This window comes from Lepisosteus platostomus, chromosome 17 (assembly GCF_059453375.1).
Source record: "Lepisosteus platostomus isolate fLepPlt1 chromosome 17, fLepPlt1.hap1, whole genome shotgun sequence".
NCBI classification, from domain to species: Eukaryota; Metazoa; Chordata; class Actinopteri; order Semionotiformes; family Lepisosteidae; genus Lepisosteus; species Lepisosteus platostomus.
The window spans coordinates 17,048,605-17,067,945 of NC_142627.1; the positions used below are offsets into that span (position 1 = coordinate 17,048,605).

Below are 19,341 nucleotides of genomic sequence, written 5' to 3' on the forward strand. Positions count from 1 at the left end.
AGCATTGCAATATCTTTTTACAAATGAAAAAGTTGTCTGAACAAACCCATTAATTACAATTATTTGGTACTGAAAGGAAAAAAATTGTCATTTGATTGCTTGCTTATTTAAATTAATATTTGCTGTTTTCTCTATTGATTAGGATTAGTATATGGCATTTCTCCAATCTTGGTTTTGTTCTCCTTTGTGGATGATATACTGGTATATATGTTATATATGTGTGAAAGATTAATTTGTCAGATATTTTTGCTGGTATTTAATAGCTGTTGGAATGACTGAAATGTATTTTGTTACAGCTAACCAATTTTAAATACATGATTTATAGTGAATTTTTACTGTCCAGTACATTTTTATTCATTTGGATTGTACTTTACACACGCTTGTTCTTAGTTCATTTCTTTAGCAAAAGCATTAAAATCTGCGTTCCTTGGTTTCATTGCTTTATGGATAATCACCATGTTTTTGATTTGATTTTGAAAGTGTATTGTTGTGATTATACTTTGAATTTAAGTATTTTTCAAAGTTTTCTTGATTACATTTTAGCTTAATATTGGGAACATGATGTCATTTTAAAAAAGGAGGAAAAGCTTGACTACTTCACATTTCTCCTGCAGTTTCCAAAACTGATCTTTGCAACCGAAGCAAAATGTAGAATGTTCAGTCGCTGTCTTCCTAATGCTCCACATGTTCATTTGCATTATAATGGAGCAACTGTAGACAAGGAACCTGGATCTGAGAATTAATTTACGAGCATTTAAGGATCCAACTGTCAGATCCTTCTGGAGACATATGTTTTTCATTTGTGCAAAGAAGATTATACAAAGTGTGTACGTAAGAAACTAATATTTGTCTTTCAAATTAGGTTTTAAATGCTTACTTTGCATGTAATACAAATACTTTGCTGTTTTGTCTTTTAAGAGTTACAGTGTAAAAGGGGTCTCTTCAGTCCCTCAGGCAGTTTATTAGTGATGTTAATAACCGATTCCAGAGTCCATATAACTTACATTTCAGTCTTGCAGTTTTTCAGTTGATCTGAGAATACATCCATCCCTCTTTATGACCATTCTTGTTCACAATTTATTTCTACAAAAATTAATTCTTATTCTTGTTGTTTGCTATACAAAGCCTTTTTTAAAATATAATACGACAAAGGAACTTTAAGATCACTTAGTAATTTTTAGCGTTGAATATCCTCCTTATTTTTAACATTGCCAGTTAAACGTTGCAAATGGTTCAGGTATTGCAAAAGAAAATAAGCAGGATTTTCCCTGGCTATAGAACTTAGTGATAGAAAGAATGGAAAAATTAGAGTGATTGAAAGACATTTGCATTGTCTTGAATTTAGCTCTCCTGTCCTGATTTTCAACAGTTTGAAGTTTTATACATTTTATCTTACATGTCATATTAAGTTAAATGGGCTGATAAACTATCCTAAACATGAATAGTGCTCTGTTTCTACAATTCAGTAGTTAATATTGGATGACTTACTAAACCTTGGGAGCAAGTCATAAGCATTTATGTGTAAAGTAATGGGAACTTTATTTTTGTTATGTAAAAAATTGTATTATAAACAATTTTGAGAAGCTAATCTTTTACCTTATCCTTTATTATTTTACTGTTGAGGTTATGAAAACCTGCATTGCAACATTCCTGAACATCTCTCTTTGCCTTTCTGCCCTCCTCCAGCTGGACGAACTGCAGCGATCGAGGGTTCTGTTCTTCTCAGAATCATTCAAGGGGTTTGTTTAAAAAAGGGTTATCCCTCACTGGACCACAGATGCCCTGTTGTAGTAAGGATATCAGCTGCTTTAATTTTTTTTTAAATGATACTTCAAAAGTCTGATAATGTTTTCTAACCTATTCTGCAGCTGGCAGCCATTCACAGATTGCCTAAGAGCAGCTGGTGAATAAATGAGTTGAAGAAAAAGAGCCATTTTAAACATCATTTGAAGCTATTTGCCCTTCAACATAAGTGAAAGACCTGGTTCAGTGAGCTTTGTCACCAGAAGAAAGACATTTTAGCATACATATAAGAATCTTCTTTACAGTTTCTATTGGTTTTTTCTTGCACTTTAAAACTTACATGTTCAATCTGACCACTGTTCACCCTATAAGCCACCAAAATCACACAACAGACAGAAATCAAATAAAGGAAATGTTTATTGTACAAGGAAGGTCAGCAATGGAATAATGTGATAACTGGTTTAGAATTTAAATTTTGACATGAACCAGCAACATTATTGCATTAGTTTTGCAGATCATAAATCAGGTTAGATAGAACAATATATGTAAATAGTATCTTAATTGCATTATGTTCAAACGATTAAGCTATGAATGACAAAACAGATTATGATGTCTATGCTTGCTATACGTGGCAAATGACTTGTCATATTTTTCTGTGCTTCATGTTGCAAAGTCTGAATTTTGTAGCTCATAAAATCAGCTGCAAGTACTTGATCTATCTTTTCAAACTTATATGATTTCAGCAAGATATCAAATGTACCTTGTCACAGCAAGCAAACTGCTAATCTTCTTACACTGGCAGACATGGACCTCTAATCAGAGCTTTTTCTGGAGACGCTGGAAGTTCGGAGTTAAGTGAAGCCGCACTTCGTCAGCAGAGTGCTGTCATAGCTGTGTGCAGCCTGGTGTGGACTCTCAGGAGGACGGGCCCCAGTGGCACTGTTAGGACTGCAGCCAGGCATGTCATGAAAATGTTCAGATGTCAATGTTCCAAGGCTGGCAGAACTTTTTCATTTTTTAACACAAGGTTGTGTTAAAAAGACCATATGCCGAGGAAGCCTGCGGTTTAATATCTCTGAAGCAGTTTAAAACAGACAGAGAGTCAAGAGAGAAAAGACAAGTGGAAAAAAGCCGTATGTGGTCAACTGCAGGCTTCCTAGGCTCATCTGTTTCCTCCAGGTAAAATACTCTGAAAGAAAGCTAACTATGCTGTCACTCAGCCAGAACTGAAAGAAACTAATTGAGGCTGCCAAGCTGTTAAATTGCTGAAAAACGAAAATCCAAGTGTGTGGTGGAATACGTAAAATGTGCACCACAGAAGAGAAGAGAGCTTGATATGAAGTTGCATCCATGTGTTTGCCATACATTTATTTGTGAGATTTGGATCTACAGTTACACTTTTTAGAATGAGAATATAATAGAGTTTTCCCACTGCCAAGTGTGGTATGCCAGCAATTCAGGTAAGAAGACTGTAAGGAAATTGACTTTTTCACTGTGGGAACAAAAATAATGTAGTTTTGAAATGGTATAGTTTGTCTTCCAGTAGAAACCCTTTCACACTGGCATTTCATTGAGTCAGACAATCAGCTTTTTTCCGTGAGTCACCTTCATAGTTCTGGATCCACTTCTTCTCAATTTCCACCTGTGAAGGGACATTCAAGGGTACAAATGAAAGTTATTTCTAAATGTTTTAATAAAGCATACAAACTCTAAACTCAACAATCAAGACATAACCAGACACTCTGGGACCAGATCCAAATTGTAGGAAAAGCTTCAATTCATCAGAACTGTGATAAACAAGAGGCTTAAAAGAAGTAATGATATTGGTTTGGACAACACGGCTTGATCTATATTCCCACATCCTGCTGGACTGTAGGTGTTGTTTTTTCCTCATGTTTTTATTGCAATCCCTTTGTTACAATACCTGGCAGTGGAAGTGTGCTTTGGAGACGATGTGCTTCTGGGGCTGAATGTCACTCTCAATTCCCAGTGATTTCACTCTGGTCCTGGACACCACTGTGTCTGCTACATCAAATTCCATCGTGACAAAGGGATACCAGTCCGAGGGAATCTCCTGATCGGACCCGAGCTCCAGCTTGCAGGAAAAGCAATGTGGATGGTCTGCGGCTGCCAGAGAGAAGATAACACAAGTTTTAAACTCTCTGTTTGACTGTATACTTGCATGTACAACAGCAGACAGCCCCTACTACCTTCAGTGTTTATTCTATAAGACATGAGATGCATTCTAGTTGATGCATTAAAAACTATAAAACTACAATAAAAAGCTCATCTTACATGTTAAACTGTTATATTTTAAATATAATTATTCTAATAATTTACTCACAATACTGGCAGACGGTTGTAATTGTAAAATTTCCCTGTCACTTGTTCTAATTTTACTTCTTATTTCAGAACATGAAGGTTTCTTACCAGTGTTTTTAGCTGGCAACCTGTCAATTCTCCACACGATAGAGCCATAGGCATGCTCATACTTGACGGTTCCCACTGTGACCTGCATCACAGGCTCTGTGTCAGCTGTAGTGACAGATCCAAGGCAGGCATTTCTGTTCATTCTGGACTTCAGTGACTTTTGCCTGAGGAGAGCCACAGTGCGAGATACTTTGATCCAGTCTCCTGGAACTGAGACCTGAATGAATACATTCTCGCAGACCTGCATCGAGTCCAGATGAACAGAACTTGTTAATGTTGAGGACATGTTTAAGAAGGCCTGTAGCTCAATGTAGGCTCCCTGCACAGTCACAACAGCCTTTACAGAGAAAGGCAGTTCCACCATAGTTGAAAGTGTCTTAAAACGCATTAGCTCCACTCTGCAGGCATCTGGAGGGGTGAATTTGATGAGTCTTGATCTCTTAAACTCACTCTCATTTATGCTTTTGTGAAAGAAGTAGTCAGAAATCTCCATCCAACTTTCACTGTCCTCTCCCCCATAACTTGGGTCCCTCCTGAGTAACTGCAGGTCATTCAATGCTAAGAAACACTCAGCACCTCCATTGACAAAGGCCAGACAGTAGATGTGAGTTACTGCTGCTTGTTCCACCATTCTCCCATCCTTGTCTATTCGCCCCCAGAAGTTGTCAGTGATTTGCAGGAAGAGCTCCTGCTCTTCATAGTGTTTCTTCTGCTGAGAGTGGGGAGGCAGCTGCATGAGCTCCTCTTCCATAGTGGCCAGCAGATCGGTGAAGTCACTGTAGTCTGTGGTTCCAAACTTCAGAAGCTGCTCCACTTCTGCCTCATGTACCACCTCGTTCTTGGGGTGGTATTTTCTCCTCTCAGTGTAGGATACATGCTCTATCTTCACTGTGTGGATTTTTCCAGGATCATTGTAGCTCTCCAGCTTGGGCTGAGAGAGCCGGCAGTAGGGGTGCAGCTGAAATTCTTTAAATGGCTTCTCTAGGCCTTTCTCATAATACATCTGCAGGACCCCACCCAACAGCAGTTTCAAGTATATGGGACCCCACTGGCGTGATGACATGCGATTCTTCTTCTCCGGTATCCTGAGCATCAGAGACCAGCCATCTCTCCTCTGGCTACGGAACAAGCCTTGTGGGATGAAGGACGATCTTACTTTTGACTCCTCGTACCTTTGGGCTGGGGCAGTACTTCCACTTCCCTCATCTTCGGCACGAAGCCTTTCCAACTTCTTGCAAATATACGTGTAGGACTGCTGGATCTGGTCACCTGGAAGTTCATGTCCATCTTTCCTGACGAAGAACCGAGGAATGCTGGTGTCAGCAGAGCTAGGTTCAGAATCCGAGGAAGAGCTACCCGATTCCCGCCCCTCACCCCAGAAGGGATTGGTGTGTCCGCTGTAGTTCTGGAAGGCTGGAAAAGGACTAGGCCCCCCAGGGGGAAACGGGCAATGAGGTCCCCTGAATTGTGGAGTCCCCCAGCTACTGTCTAAGGCAGGGGATGGAAGAGGGGTACCACCAGAAGAAAAACTCCCGAAGAATCCAGGTGTCTCTCTGACTGGTGTGCACAAGGGTGTATTGCTGGGTACACAGGGGCTTCCATTAAAGTGCAGCTGTGGTGAAGTAAGGGGGCTGGTGTTCGACAAGTGGAAACTGGCAGGGTCATGCAGAGGAGGCAGGGATAGCTTTAACCCATTGGGTTTGGGAGTGGCGGTGCTGGTACTGGGGGATGGAAAAGATTTCTGGGGTGACTGGAAAGCAGAGCTGTCATCTTCAAATGTCACCCAGTTTGGGTGATTCATGGAGCACATTGTTGCTGATCCCACAGGCTGAACATCAACTTCTGTGGGTTTCCTGATGTTAAAAAAGCTGTCAAAAATAAAGGGAAACAAATAGTGAAGTATTTAGTAATTAATAAGTCAGCAATATTCTAACATTTTTAAGATTATGTTTCAGCATGTTTTTAACCTATTGAAAAGTGTGCAATGTATTTTTAAAAGTCTTTATGTTAAACAGTATATTAACAGTATATATGAGTATGCTACAGTATATTTTTTAGTGTCATTGCCTTCACTGATAAATATATTTCTAGTGCTGATAAACCACATTCTTTGATATTAGGCTCCATCTGGTGGAGTCAATGTGAAAGTGCAAATAAAATGTATAGTGTGGCCTAAATTAATATAACAGTTGGCAGCATTCCTGTGTGTACACAGAGAGTGCCCATTGACCAAAAACCCTTTTATTTTTGTATACATATGACAGATAGATATGAAAATGGCTCAAAAGCTAATAAAGGGATAACTTATGCTAATAGAAAGCTAATAAGGGGATAAAGTTTTGTTTCAGAATGCACTAGTAAAAAAAAAGATGAAGCACCTAAAAAACAGATTTGCTGGGCTCGCATTAGTCTGATGTGTGCAGACAGTTCAATAGCAATAATACCATGCTGTCAGCAGTGATTACCTAATGCACAGAAGTACATTAATTAAATCAATCAACTGCACCCTCAAGCTCAGACTTCCAAGCACAGTTTCAATTTAGTTCATCTGAAGCCTGGAGGAACTGCATCTCAAAAAAAGGTGAAGCAATTACATATAACTAAACTTTACTTTAGGACAAAACACTACACAGCTTGCTGTTTTTCACTTCCATGAAAACTGTTATGTTGAACCATTATGGGCTATAAACATTTTGACTTTGTTTTTTTTGTAACATAATTTAATTAGAACTTAAAAACTGCAGGTCAATGCTTGGTTGAGGTTTATGAAGTATAAATAAGATTCTGAAACACTTATGTAGTGGGTTCTGTAAAGTACTACTAACATAACATATAGTACACTTAGTTTTACTACACATTTTTCCAGTTCTGTACAAACTCACAGTGCATGCCTATCCAAAACCTCACCACACCTGACTGTGATACTGAGGTTTTTGTTCATTACAAGACAAAAGGTACCATTCAAGTCCTTCAAGTCTTTGAACACATTTCATAATGTGAACAGTATATAGTCAGTCAGCACATATCAAACTATTCTAGGCTAAAAACAGATATGGACTTTTAAGTAATCATGAATATTTTATGCATTTAAATGTAATGCTAAGCCATGCTCATGCTCATCAAGAAAATACCAGTTCCAAAAATGAAGGACTTGGAGCAGTAACAACTGACCGGTAGCTTTGATTCACACTTTACTGGGGTTATACAACATCTTCACTGAAAAGCCAAACAAACTTATACTTGACTCCAAGTTGGTCATAAGTAAAAAATTCTGGTTAGGTTTCAGTTTCAGGGATTGGACTTTAATTATTATCCTGTATGAGTTTAAGCTACAGTTTCCAAGTTCTTCAAGTAAAAACATCTGGAAGAGTACAATCATACTTTGTGTGTGTCTTTGTAAAATAAATGAAATTAAAATCCCTTTCCCTTAAAATCCCTTATGAGCCTATCATACCTTGACAGTACATTGTTTTTTAATAAAGGTTATAAAAAGTCATATCAGTTGGGTGGCTCTTTTTTCTGCTTAGTAACCTCTCAGAATAAGCTGAAAGTGTACTATAAGCCATCTTTTATCTGTCAAAATCAACATGATATATAAATTGATCTTATACTATTATATAGTGGAAAGTGCATGAATACATTGTTTTCCTTGGTGTAACAAAATACTTAGGTCAAGAGTTTCAGAAACAGAGCCATGGCATCCATTTGGATGGACCAGAGAGTGTGATGGAGTGTTTTATTTACCAGCAATGGTGTTTTTCTCTTGAAGACAACATATGTGGAGATGTCACAATGTTACACTACCAAGCCCAATATTTAAACCAATCAGAGGAGTGGATGTGTAAGAATATTTGGAGGATTTATTTCTACTTTTATGCAGATTAGGGACAATATTACTTCTCAGAGATGTGTTGGCTTTCAAACCAGTCTTTCTATTCCTGCAAGCTAACCTGCAGGACAATGCAAGACCACACAGGGGTAGGGTTACAATAGAACAACTTCTTTAAAACTATGTCAAGTTCCTGAGCCACAGCCAAGAACTCTGACCCAAGTTCAACAGAACATCTGTGGGAGCAATTCACCAAAGCCATCAGGAGAAAAGAAGTCCCATTCTACCAACCTTCCCCAGCTGGCAGTAGCTGCACAGGAAGAGTTGCAAAGTATCCCACAGCAGTCTGTCCAGAGGCTGATCAGATCTATGCATCAACATTGCCAGACTAACAATTTATTAATGCACAGGGAGGTTATACTCTGTACTTTGTAATGTTTTCATTTTGACAGTGTCATTTTTTTATATGAAAAACTTGGAATTTGACGTATTTTTCTTTCTGTTTTCTGTTATTTTATTTCATATCATGAAACTTCCATGAAATCCATTAGAATTATGTTTTCTTCATGCATAATTTGTGCATGTATGTAATAAGCTTTCAAGCCAGCTGCGTAGAATATATAACATCAATTGATAATCAATTCCAAAGCTGCCCTGATATATTCTTTTGACATAAACATCTAGAAACCATCAGCAGTCTCCAGGTTCTCCTCTCATACCACTCTTGGAAATGAAGCCTTTAATATTTTCCAATTGAGAAAGACATCTTTTTTTCATTTAAATGAACCTGCCTGCCATTTTTTGACTCATTGTTTTCAAAGACAGACTGAGGGGAAACACGAAACCAGTTGCATGAAAAGCCATGCTTCTCAAAGCTTGCCAAAGCCAGAGCTCCATTATATTGCAATTCTTGCTCATAATGCATGAAAACTATAAAGCTTTGCAAAGTACAAAATCTGCTTAAATAAGCAAGACTACAGGAATGCAATCTGACCTTTAATTGAATGTTGCTTTTAGAATAACATATCTCATCCATAAAATTTGGTATTTCAATTTAACAGAGGCACACAGAAAAATAACTCTGCAACCAATTAATAAAATGGTTCCCTTCCACATTTTAAAAACGTGCTTAACTATTGTAAAAACACTGCATCTACAGGATGAGTTTGAGTTTGTTGCCTGAATCAATGCAGACATAAACAGAATGCCAGAGGTCAACCATGCATTCCCAGCAGTTTGAAGAAACATGCAATACACATTAACATCCTATAATCTACATCTGCTTTGTGTAAAAACACTTTTAACTTCAAGCTAAAGTCTCCAGCTTACATATTTCCTATTCTCTACAAATTCAGAGCAAAAATACAAATGTACTAAATATATTGCAAGATATTTTACAAATAAATTGCTCCTCCGAATCTTTTTTCAGTCATGCTTCCAAACTGGATCTCTTTTTTGGCAACAAGAATTTTTCGACTCTGTCACTCCTAACAAGGCAAATCAAACCACTTTCTAGGCATTATTAACTGGGTATTTCCTACGTTGAACTTTTGAAGTTTGCTTGCTGTTACTGGAACGAAATTGAAGATAATTCGGGTGGTCAGTCACAACTAATCCCTTCTTATTATGCACACTGAGCCTACAGAAGCTAACCAGTCAAGTGCAAGGAATAACCATTTAAACCCGGGTCTGTAGAAGTCTGGGTATAAAAAAAAATATCCTGCTGACCTGCTTAACTGCAGGTATTTAGGGAACCAACAGTGTAACTGACAAGGACTTATACATTGCAGCATCATTAGGAACATACAATCAGATTACCCACATTCCTCAAGCCTTCCCAAAAACGAGCACGCAGGCAGTTAAATCTCTTTTTATTCCCAAAAAACACATACTAACATTGCAAAAAAACTAGCATTAAACTACTCAGAACTTTAACTTTTTACGTATAAATTCTAGCTGAAGCCTTGATTTAGGCTGACTATGACTCACTGTTGCACATCCACCACCTCCAGCAGTAGTAGGGAGAACATACATTTCTGGGAGCTGTTTTCCACATTCGGAACAATATACCTGCCTTCATAATTTAAATGTTTTTGAATTGAAAAGGCTGAGACTGCACATTAAGGAAAGTGAAATATTGTATTCAGTAAGTTAATTACAGGGTGGTGAATAGTCAGAAAATCTTCCACTACCCAAACTGTGTTTACTGTATTGTACGTTAACTACAGCTAAGAGAAGCATAATGACATTTAACTTGTTACCATTTAAGCTTTCGTTATAGAGAAAGATATACCTGCCTGGTATGTAAAGTCTGTAAAATGTGGATGGTTATACATCTTAGGTTACAGACAAAACTGTGATGTTAGTATTTCTTATGAACTGTATACAGAATCTTAAAAACATAAAAAATACTTATCCTGTATGTGAAAGTATCTAAGAAGATACCCACTGAAGGCCTCCAGAGTTCTGACAGTTAACTTGTGTTTCCAATATTACATCAGTTCATTAGAATAACATTTTCAGGCAAGAAAGGGAGCAGGGAAAACTAAATATTAGATATAGATAGTAGCATTTCATAGTCAAAGCAGAGTGCTTTTGATAATACAGTCCCAAAAGGAAAGTCTGCAAGTCATATTGTTCAGGCTCAGTCGTTGTAAAATATATGTTCCAAATGTATGCTTGAAAGCAGATTTACGTAAAGCCCATATAACACCTAGATAATCTTTAGTAAGCAGTAAATGCTATAATTCAATGTACTATTGAAAATTGATTGAGAGATTGAACTTTAACCATAAACAGACTTTCTGCCATTGGCTGGATTGCAGTTCTCGAATCCAGATTGGACCCAGATAGTGACTAAAGACCTTAGCTGACCACTTCATTTCTCTTTTTAATTCACTGTCACCCTATCACAAATACCAGACAGCTAAGCAATCACCATATCCCTACACTCTTCATTTCATTGCTTTATTAGCATAAATACTGTTTAAAAACGAAAGCTGAAAGGATTACTGACAATAACAGTAATTTTGCATAGCAATAACATCACATTGTACTGAATTACATGTAATATATATAATTTTTGCAAATTAAAACTTTTTACTCAAAATGTTAATGATCAAAATGAACAGTTATATGTGAAGGAGGTTGATTGTCAGCAAAACCTGCAAACAAAATAACACTGCACAAAGTGAAGTTAACTGATTGCATAGGTCTTCAGCTTTCTAAGTACCTGGTAGAAACACCTTTGGCAGCAATTACTGCTGTCAGTAGTTTTGGTTAGATTATTCTTGGCAAAATGTCTCCAGTTCTGAAATGTCACAGGCGTTAGTTGATAGACCCCTCTCCATATATTTTCTGTTGGAATCAAGTCAGGACTTTGACTGGGCCATTCAAGGACATTCACCCTCTCCTTGTCAAACCACATCAGCGTTGCTTTGGCCTAGTGCTTATGGTAAAATGTGAATTTTCAGCCTACAGTTAGAATATCAGATTCTCCAGTAAAATTAGCCTGTATTTTGCATAATCTATTTTTCCTCCACTCAGCTTCCCAGTCCCTGTTGATGAACCTACGACATGGTGCTGCCATCAGTACTAACTGGGCAATGTGCTGTGTTGGGCTTGTGTCAGATACTGCATGATAGGTTGCATTTAAAACAAGAAGATATCTCAATGTTGCTCATCTTCCCATAACACATTCTACCATATATTCTCTCTGCAATATATTTCATTGAGAATCGTCTAATATTCTTTAAAAATGCCATTTCTACATGATATTATTTGTGATCCTTCTCACAAAAAACGTATTTTTCAGAGCACACTGGGCAACTAATGACTGTATTTAGTGTCTCTTTAATGTTATTTTTATAATATAATATGAAGATTAACAGGCCATGATCCTGTGTTGCATTGAACTTAGCACACCTAAGGCACAAAGTGTCCAAGCTTTTGTGACCCCACAATTACAACATTGTATTTGTAAAAAAGGAAAGATTCTATAAAGTGTATCACTGCTCATTCACAGTTAACCACCAGTGTAAAAGTGACGTCCCTGTGAGTGTTTGTGGAAGTTTTGCCTTGACGTACAAGTGTTAAAGAATGTCACCCTAACCCAACATCTGTATAATGATGTAAGACGTGGTGTCTAATTACAAATATGGTGAAAAGTCACAGGTGACCCAGAAAAACAAAGGGAAATAATGTATGTACTGCAGCTGCAGTTCTCATTAACAGACTAATTATTTCCAAATGGCTTGCATGCCAACTGAATTGATGCATGTATAGTGCTGTACTGACACATCAGATCTCAGGGATGAGATGCTCAAGGCATCACTGTCAGTCTTTAATTAGGGTACTGATGCAGACAACTGCAGATAAAGTCATCGCTATAAAGCCCCACTGTTAGGGAGCAGACTGCCATTTAACATCTCAAAAGCACTGGGACATGAAACACAAAACGTTTTTTAGAAGATACTTAATCATTATTATTTCCAATTTTAAACTGCATTTCCCTGCTTTCTTACCAAAAAAAAAAGTGAATTCTATTATAGCACGCATTAATGTTAAAGAGCTGGTTTTGTTACTACTAACACAGGACTACAATAATATTAGGGTACTTCCTTTAGGTTTTGTTTCTGGATTAACCGACACTTCAGCAATCACACCTCAAATCCAGGTAAGACACATCACATTGGCCCTAGCAGGTCGTCCTGGACACATTTAGCCAATGTGGGTGAGAGAGCATGCTGGTAGCACAAGCCTGGTTCCATCGTTGTTTGGGACCAGGAAAGATAATACGAGTTTTGTCCAGAAGGACCGTCCGCTGTGGTGAGCTGGATTATAGAAGATGAAGAAGGCAGATGGGGTTGGAGGTTAAGCAGACAAGCTATAATCATACTAACGGGTCATAGGCACCACACTGATGCAGGATGATCTGCCTTCCTGGTTCCATTACATGTCTGCAACAGTTCCGAATACTGCCGGACCGACTCACGGAGTACCTACACTTAGTGCTGACATCCTGAGTGTCAGTACTGTCAGTAACATACACCCTGATCTTGAATGCCTAAAAGCAATTCATATCTAATTTCTGATGGTGGAACAAAGAACAATAAGTCTGCTGTCCTGATTGTTAGTGTTTCTAATATTTGATAAATGTTACTTAGTCCCAGAACTTTTGCTCACGCGTAAAACTAGAAAGGCTCTCCAACAATCTGCAATAACATGAATACCAACTTTTTTTTTTAAATTCGGCTGAAACTCGGTATTTTCGATCAATGCGTAAATAAAACGATACTTGAATATCGCCCCCGAGAAATACAAAACAGCTCATGACAGAAAACTAAGTTCTGTATATTCTGCTACTTTAAAAGCGCAACATATTATAGAGATGTCCTGCGAAGTTGCTGTAAAGTAATTTGCTGCGCAGAAACTTTCAAACTGAATATTCGTTAAATAATTGTATTCTTTATTTTTCTAAAATTCTACTTACAGCGATCCACGACTCCAACTTCGTCAACAGCGGTACATTGCTAAAGCATAAAATCCCTTTTCTTCTCTCTCCCGTTATCCAAATACTAGCTCAACCCTATGGAATTTTAACAAAATGGCAGAGGACGCGGCGGCTGTCGGAATTTTCTTTTCCAAAGCTGCGCTAACGGGAATATCTTGCTTCTGCAGGCGACAGCTCGCAGAAGAATGAGAATAATACAGTGCACTACTTCCTCTTACCCAGCTGAGCCTGGTTAATGACGACGGCATAGCTTGGCATTTCTCCGAACCGTGGCTATTTTTGTTAAAAGCCACCTCCGAATTGCGTAGGAGAAAATGAGGAAAAGTTGGCAAAACGTTAAACAAGCACAGTTAGATGGCCTCCACTGAGAAAAAAGGTCACTTTTACTAGAAACAAGTTTGAAAAGAAGTACATTTTAGTGTCAAATGAAAATATTTCTTACGCTTTAACGTACTCTATTACTCTTAATCCCTTGACTTTCTAATCGTACTTTAAAAACGCTTATTCTAAAAACCAGCCTAAAAATGTTTCTAAATTATAACTTAAAGTGTACTATTAAATTATTTTGGCTTTCTTCCATACGATTAACAGTTATTACTATTGCCTACTTTTTACTTACAAAAATGCTCAAACCGATTACTTCGAGTTTTCTTTGTATCAGCCTGCAACCCAAGGCACGAACACAGTAAGGATTCACAGCATGAGCAGTATGCCCCTGCCGCCATACTGCTGTGGATCTTGACTTTTAAATCGAGAATCTGCGCAGCAACACCAATGTTTTATAATAACGACACATGTACAAAAGCTTGTCAAGGAAAATGCATTAAAGACTAAATAAAGCTCAAAAAATGTATTTGTTACAATAAATGTTAATGCAATAAATCATTTTTAGTTCCGTGAAATTAATTATTATACCCGTTGTATTTAGCCTGCCTCATATCGAGTTTGCTCCTTCACTGGGCTTTAAGTTTTGATGCCCTGTATCACTTAAATGGGCTTTAAATAACAGATAATAAATCTAGGCCGAGATGCAGTTCACTGGCCTGTCGCACAGCTGTATACACTTGAAGGCAGTGGTGGGGCTATGAGGAGCAGCTGCAGTACGTTGGGAGGGGTTCATTCCCACAGGAGCTGCAGAGCCCTGAGGACCACCTCAGCCTTGCTGCCCTCTGACAGGCTGCAGCCTGGGAATTCGGGGTGGGTTAGGACTGCAGGACGCACTGTCGGAATTGACAATTTCATGTAGATTATTTCTTTCTTTTTCCACATCAGTGCTGCCATTTATCATGTTTGCACCTACAATTCTATTTTTAAAAAATCAAGAGCAAATTTTACCCCGTGAATGGCAGAGAAAAAAAAAGCAGTAAAAGACACCAGTGAAGTAGGAAAGTAGGTTTTGGTTGTGTTTTTTGAAATTCCATGTTAACAGCTGGATCACATATCGGTGAAGGTTCCTCATACATTTTCTAATCCACATTTGTATCGAAATCGGTTCTGTTATTTTCACTAAAACTGTTACCACTGCATTTTGCAAACCTCTGAAGCCCCAAACCAAAATGTAAAGTATTGAGGCTATATATATTACAGTATATTGTATGTACAGATAATTTTGAACAATAAGGAATATACCGTATATATATTTTGAACATATATTTTGAACAAGAAGGAATATACCCTGACCCTTTAAAAGAGTTTAGTAGAGTTCATGGAAAAGGCAATAGCTGAAGTAAAACAGCCTTTAGTTTGGTGAGGAAAGTCCACTCACCAGATAACAAATTTGCTTATTGCCACTCCGAATCTCTGTCCCATTACTGTGGCTCTGAATTTCCAAGTTCTCAACTGTACACCACAAAGATCTGACTGGGTTCTTACCAGCACATCTCCTGGTCACTGTTTCCATGAAGATCTGAGAATTTTCCAGAATTTATCAGTCACCAACAGCACACCAGTGACTCAGGCCCAAAACCAGCTCCACGTGCTTTAAGAAGCACCCTACACCATAGCCCATCCCCTTTCCAGTTCAATTCCTGCCTGTATAACTTCACCTTATCACTCACCATCCACTCTTTCCACCTCTGACACTTCTTAATGCGTGTAACGAGCAGGCCTGAAAAGGGAAGTTTACTTGTTGAAGACATCTACAGGGTGCTCACCCCCTCTTCTCACGCCTCTACGCCTGTCGCTCAGTGCTCGGCAGAGGAAGGAAGGTTCTAGTAAAAACGAAGGCGTATGAAATGCAGAACCTGGATAGTTAAGGAACTGTTCCACAGATTAATATTATCATTTCCTTCCACTTACGTAGCACTTTTCTGGACACTCCACTCAAAGCGCTTTACAGGTAATGGGGACTCTTCTCCACCACCACCAGTGTGAAGCACCACCTGGATGATGCGACAGCAGCCATAGTGCGCAGAGTACACTCTTCACACATCAGCTCTCAGCTCTCAGGAGAACAGAGTGATAAAGCCAATTCATAGATGGGGATTATTAGGAAGCCATGTTTGGTAAAGCCCAACAGGAAATTCTGTCTATTCAAATAGACAATTTCACCTATGAAGATCAAGGAGTATATGTTTTTTTCTTGAAAAACATTTTTTTCAGTATTGAAAAATAGTAAAAAGAATTAGCATCTGTGCAATTTGAAGAGATCCTTCTCTATGTCCCAACCCCAACCCCCCCACCATCAGGGAGCGCCTGGTCTACAGAAGGGCCTCTGTTGCTGTGCTTATATAAGGAAAACAAGAACATAACAGAAGCTCCACACACTGTCACAACCCACCACTGGCAAGGGAGTGGAAGCACTTCTGCAGTTTTCAGCAAGACTGTCAAGAAGTGAGACACATGGATATTATTTTGTCTGCTCCTCATGTGTGCATACAAGGTGTTCCTGGCTTTCTCCAGGGTTATGGAAATAATTATAGGATGCATCACGAACTAGTGATTATCTGCAATGAGAATAGCACAAATGATACAGAGCTTGTTTTTCACACCCCCAGAGACACTGGAGCTGTGAAAGTCAGTTTGAAAGAGATGTTTTGACATGGGTGGGTGGAAACCTCAAGGCTCTTAATCTGGTGTTTTGGGGGTCTCCAGAGGCCATTCTCCGCAGGGATAATCTCAGGAAGCCAGTGAGAAGGAGACATCTTCCAAACTCTCAGCAGCTGAGCCACATCTGTCAACACCGTCAAAAGGATCTCCTACATTATCACAAATGAGCTAAAGCATAATAAAGATAAAATGAAGCCTAAACAAATGTAATAAAGCAAAACAAACCCACTGCCATGGGGTTATTTTTTAAATGTATTAAAACTTCAAATCATAGCAATTTTATTCCATAAAAAGAGCAATTAAGTATTTTTTCTGTTGTTCAAAAAACAAACATGGTTTCCAGGTGGTTTTTGTTTCACTGTTTCTGATTAGACAAAACATCTAATCAGCTGAAACATGTTTGTGACACATTGAAAAACCTTACTTAATGCATTTAACATTTAACAAGGCAAGAAAGTCTTTGAAGGCACAATAGAGATGTGCACACAGGCAGTGTGGTGGCGTAGCAAGCAGGAACGAATTTCAATTCAGGTTTGTGGTCGGGCAGGCAGTGGACAAAGCAGGTGAATCCTTGGATCCTTGGAAAGGTGAAACACATTACGTAGCAAGTGCAAATCCAGAAGACAGTGTAGTAACAGCAAGTAGATAGATAGATAATACTTTATTTATCCCATAGGGAAATTGATGAAAGTAGGTTCCGTAGCCGAACATACACAGAGAGATAACAAGCCAAGGGGTGATCCAGGAACGAAGTAGTTAACAAGACAGGTCAGTATTCCAAGCAAGGCAAAACTAGGGAAATAAGAACAAGGATTAGAGGGGCTCAGAGATAAAACTATTACAGAGCCCTGAGCAGTGTCAGAGCAGTCCGTAAATATTCTTTACCACCTGATACAGGAGTGGAAGTAAATTGCTCGCAGGTGATGCAGATTTCCTGGGGGAATATTTCCATGGTAACCAGTACTCAGCGACAGGTGAGTGGCCAGCTACCATGGCAAACGCTAGCTTTCTCTGCAGCTTTGCAGTGGATGGGAGCCTGAGACAATGAATCAATGTTTCTTTTTTAATTACGGTTCCCAATTGCATTTCAGTACAATTGCTAATATGTGAGCACCTGTGTTATAGCAACAGCTCTTTCAAATAGAGAAGGCTATGTACCTGTTGTAAAGCATGTTTGAGAAGACTACACAGTCTGCTATCTGTCTTCCCAAAAATCATTATCTGCATTCCTACCTGGGCAGCGGGTCCCATTGTTTTTTGTCTATCCAACCAAATCCGATTCTTCCAATGCTTAAGGCTATGATTAGACAAAGTGTTTACTGGATGAGCCATTACTATCTTATGAGACTGAACACCAGCTTCCATCAGTGTTTTTCTCACTATAACATGTGCATGTCTTTGCTAGGCAGTACCGGGCTATAATTTGGGTAAAATCTCATTTTAGAACACTCATTCAAGCAAAGACACTGGGTTGCCTGTTTTGTTTTAAAAGCAAGTGCCTATCAGTGGAGTATCAGAGACATCTAAAAAATAAAAATAATCACTAAAGGCTTGTTGCAATTCCATGAAGAGTGATCTCCATATGTTGTTTGTGCACTTTTCATGCTGTTCCAATTTTGGAATGCAGCGGTTTTGTTTTTAAAAAATCCAATGGGATATGTGAATATTTTAACACTGACAGTTGTCCTCAGGTTCAGCAATTTTATGTTTCAGACACTCCAGCTTCACACTGTGGGTATTAAATACTTTTGTTGTTCCCTTTATTCATTTGAGATGTCTCCAGTTACAAATTGCTGAATAATTCACATCTGAACTTCCATGTTTAGTGCTGTTGCAGCAATCTGTCAGTTAACCAACATCACATCAGCTTTTACAAGTTGTACCCGCTGTTCCATTAGCTGCTCAAGCAGAATGGATATTTTGGCTTATTAATGACAATTAATTACTTTGTCTTCTAAATTTTCTCCCTTGTTTCCTATTTTAATTAAGGAAACAAGGTGTAAAAAAGCAGCCTTTAACACATTTCTGTTATCTGGATCAAGGACACAACATAAAAATGACAAAGATAACAAAAACAGCAAAAGGGGTTGGCGACAACAGAAGAATTAACTTTGGATTGGATCCCCAGCAGATACCCTAAAGCCTTTAAGTTTAGACTGGTCTTATGAAGTTTAAATTTGAACCCTGCCTCCAAAATGTGGAATAAACACTGAGAACAGGCATTATTGTTCTCTGTACATATTGATAAAACCATCATGTGTACTAAACATATGGGACATGAACAAAAGCAACTTCTAACTGAACCAAATATAAATATTCATAGATAACCTAATTTAAAACCCTAGACCGGAGTTATTTGTGTACAGTCCTTTTAAATAAAAGGACAACTCCAACGAGGGGAAATGAAAGAGCTCTCGCTCTGTTTTCTTTAATTTGCTTAAAAATTTGTCCTCTCCCCACTCTCAGGAACTTAATTAAGCAACACTGTTAGAATAACTTATGATTCATGGGTCGTATGCCAAGAATATCCTAAACTACTCATTGTATCTCGAGTGGATGATGAGATTCACTTCAGCCTCCCAGCTAAGTGGGAGAGAGCACTCAAGATAAAGGTTCATACAGCCATTTTTCCAAGAGAAAAAGGTTATCGACTTCATCATCCCACACAGTTAAAGTGTTCAACATTTTGAGAGGATCATATCTCCCCTTACAGACCAATAATAAGAAAAACGTGCATGCAATACTGTAAGTCTCCAAATACATAATTTTCTAAGATATT

At 38.3% G+C, this 19,341-nt stretch overlaps 1 protein-coding gene across 3 annotated transcripts; it reads right to left on the bottom strand.

Moving 5' to 3' along the window:
• Positions 1 to 2,142: 2,142 nt before the first annotated feature.
• ston1 (stonin 1) lies at positions 2,143 to 14,274 on the bottom strand. Of its 3 annotated transcripts, none has more exons than XM_088609853.1 (4): positions 14,134 to 14,274; positions 4,174 to 6,041; positions 3,668 to 3,870; positions 2,143 to 3,385 (listed from the first exon to the last, which is right to left on the bottom strand). In XM_088609853.1, the coding sequence occupies exons 2-4, from the start codon at positions 5,981 to 5,983 to the stop codon at positions 3,311 to 3,313; spliced, it is 2,088 nt and encodes a 695-aa protein (XP_088465979.1). In that variant the 5' UTR covers positions 5,984 to 6,041; positions 14,134 to 14,274; the 3' UTR covers positions 2,143 to 3,310. The 3 variants fall into 3 exon arrangements, with proteins under 3 accessions (XP_088465979.1, XP_088465978.1, XP_088465980.1); XM_088609852.1 differs by lacking the exon at positions 14,134 to 14,274 and adding an exon at positions 13,494 to 13,826; XM_088609854.1 differs by lacking the exon at positions 14,134 to 14,274 and adding an exon at positions 8,294 to 8,393.
• Between the last annotated feature and the right edge of the window lie 5,067 nt (positions 14,275 to 19,341).

Excerpts from the sequence above, each read along its gene's own strand:
- ston1 (XM_088609853.1), bottom strand. The coding sequence starts at position 5,983 with ATGTGCTCCATGAATCACCCAAACTGGGTGACATTTGAAGATGACAGC. Across the intron at positions 3,871-4,173 it reads GTTGCCAGCTAAAAACACTG|CCGCAGACCATCCACATTGC; the intron begins GTAAGAAACCTT and ends TCTCTCTGGCAG. Across the intron at positions 3,386-3,667 it reads AAGCACACTTCCACTGCCAG|GTGGAAATTGAGAAGAAGTG; the intron begins GTATTGTAACAA and ends GTCCCTTCACAG.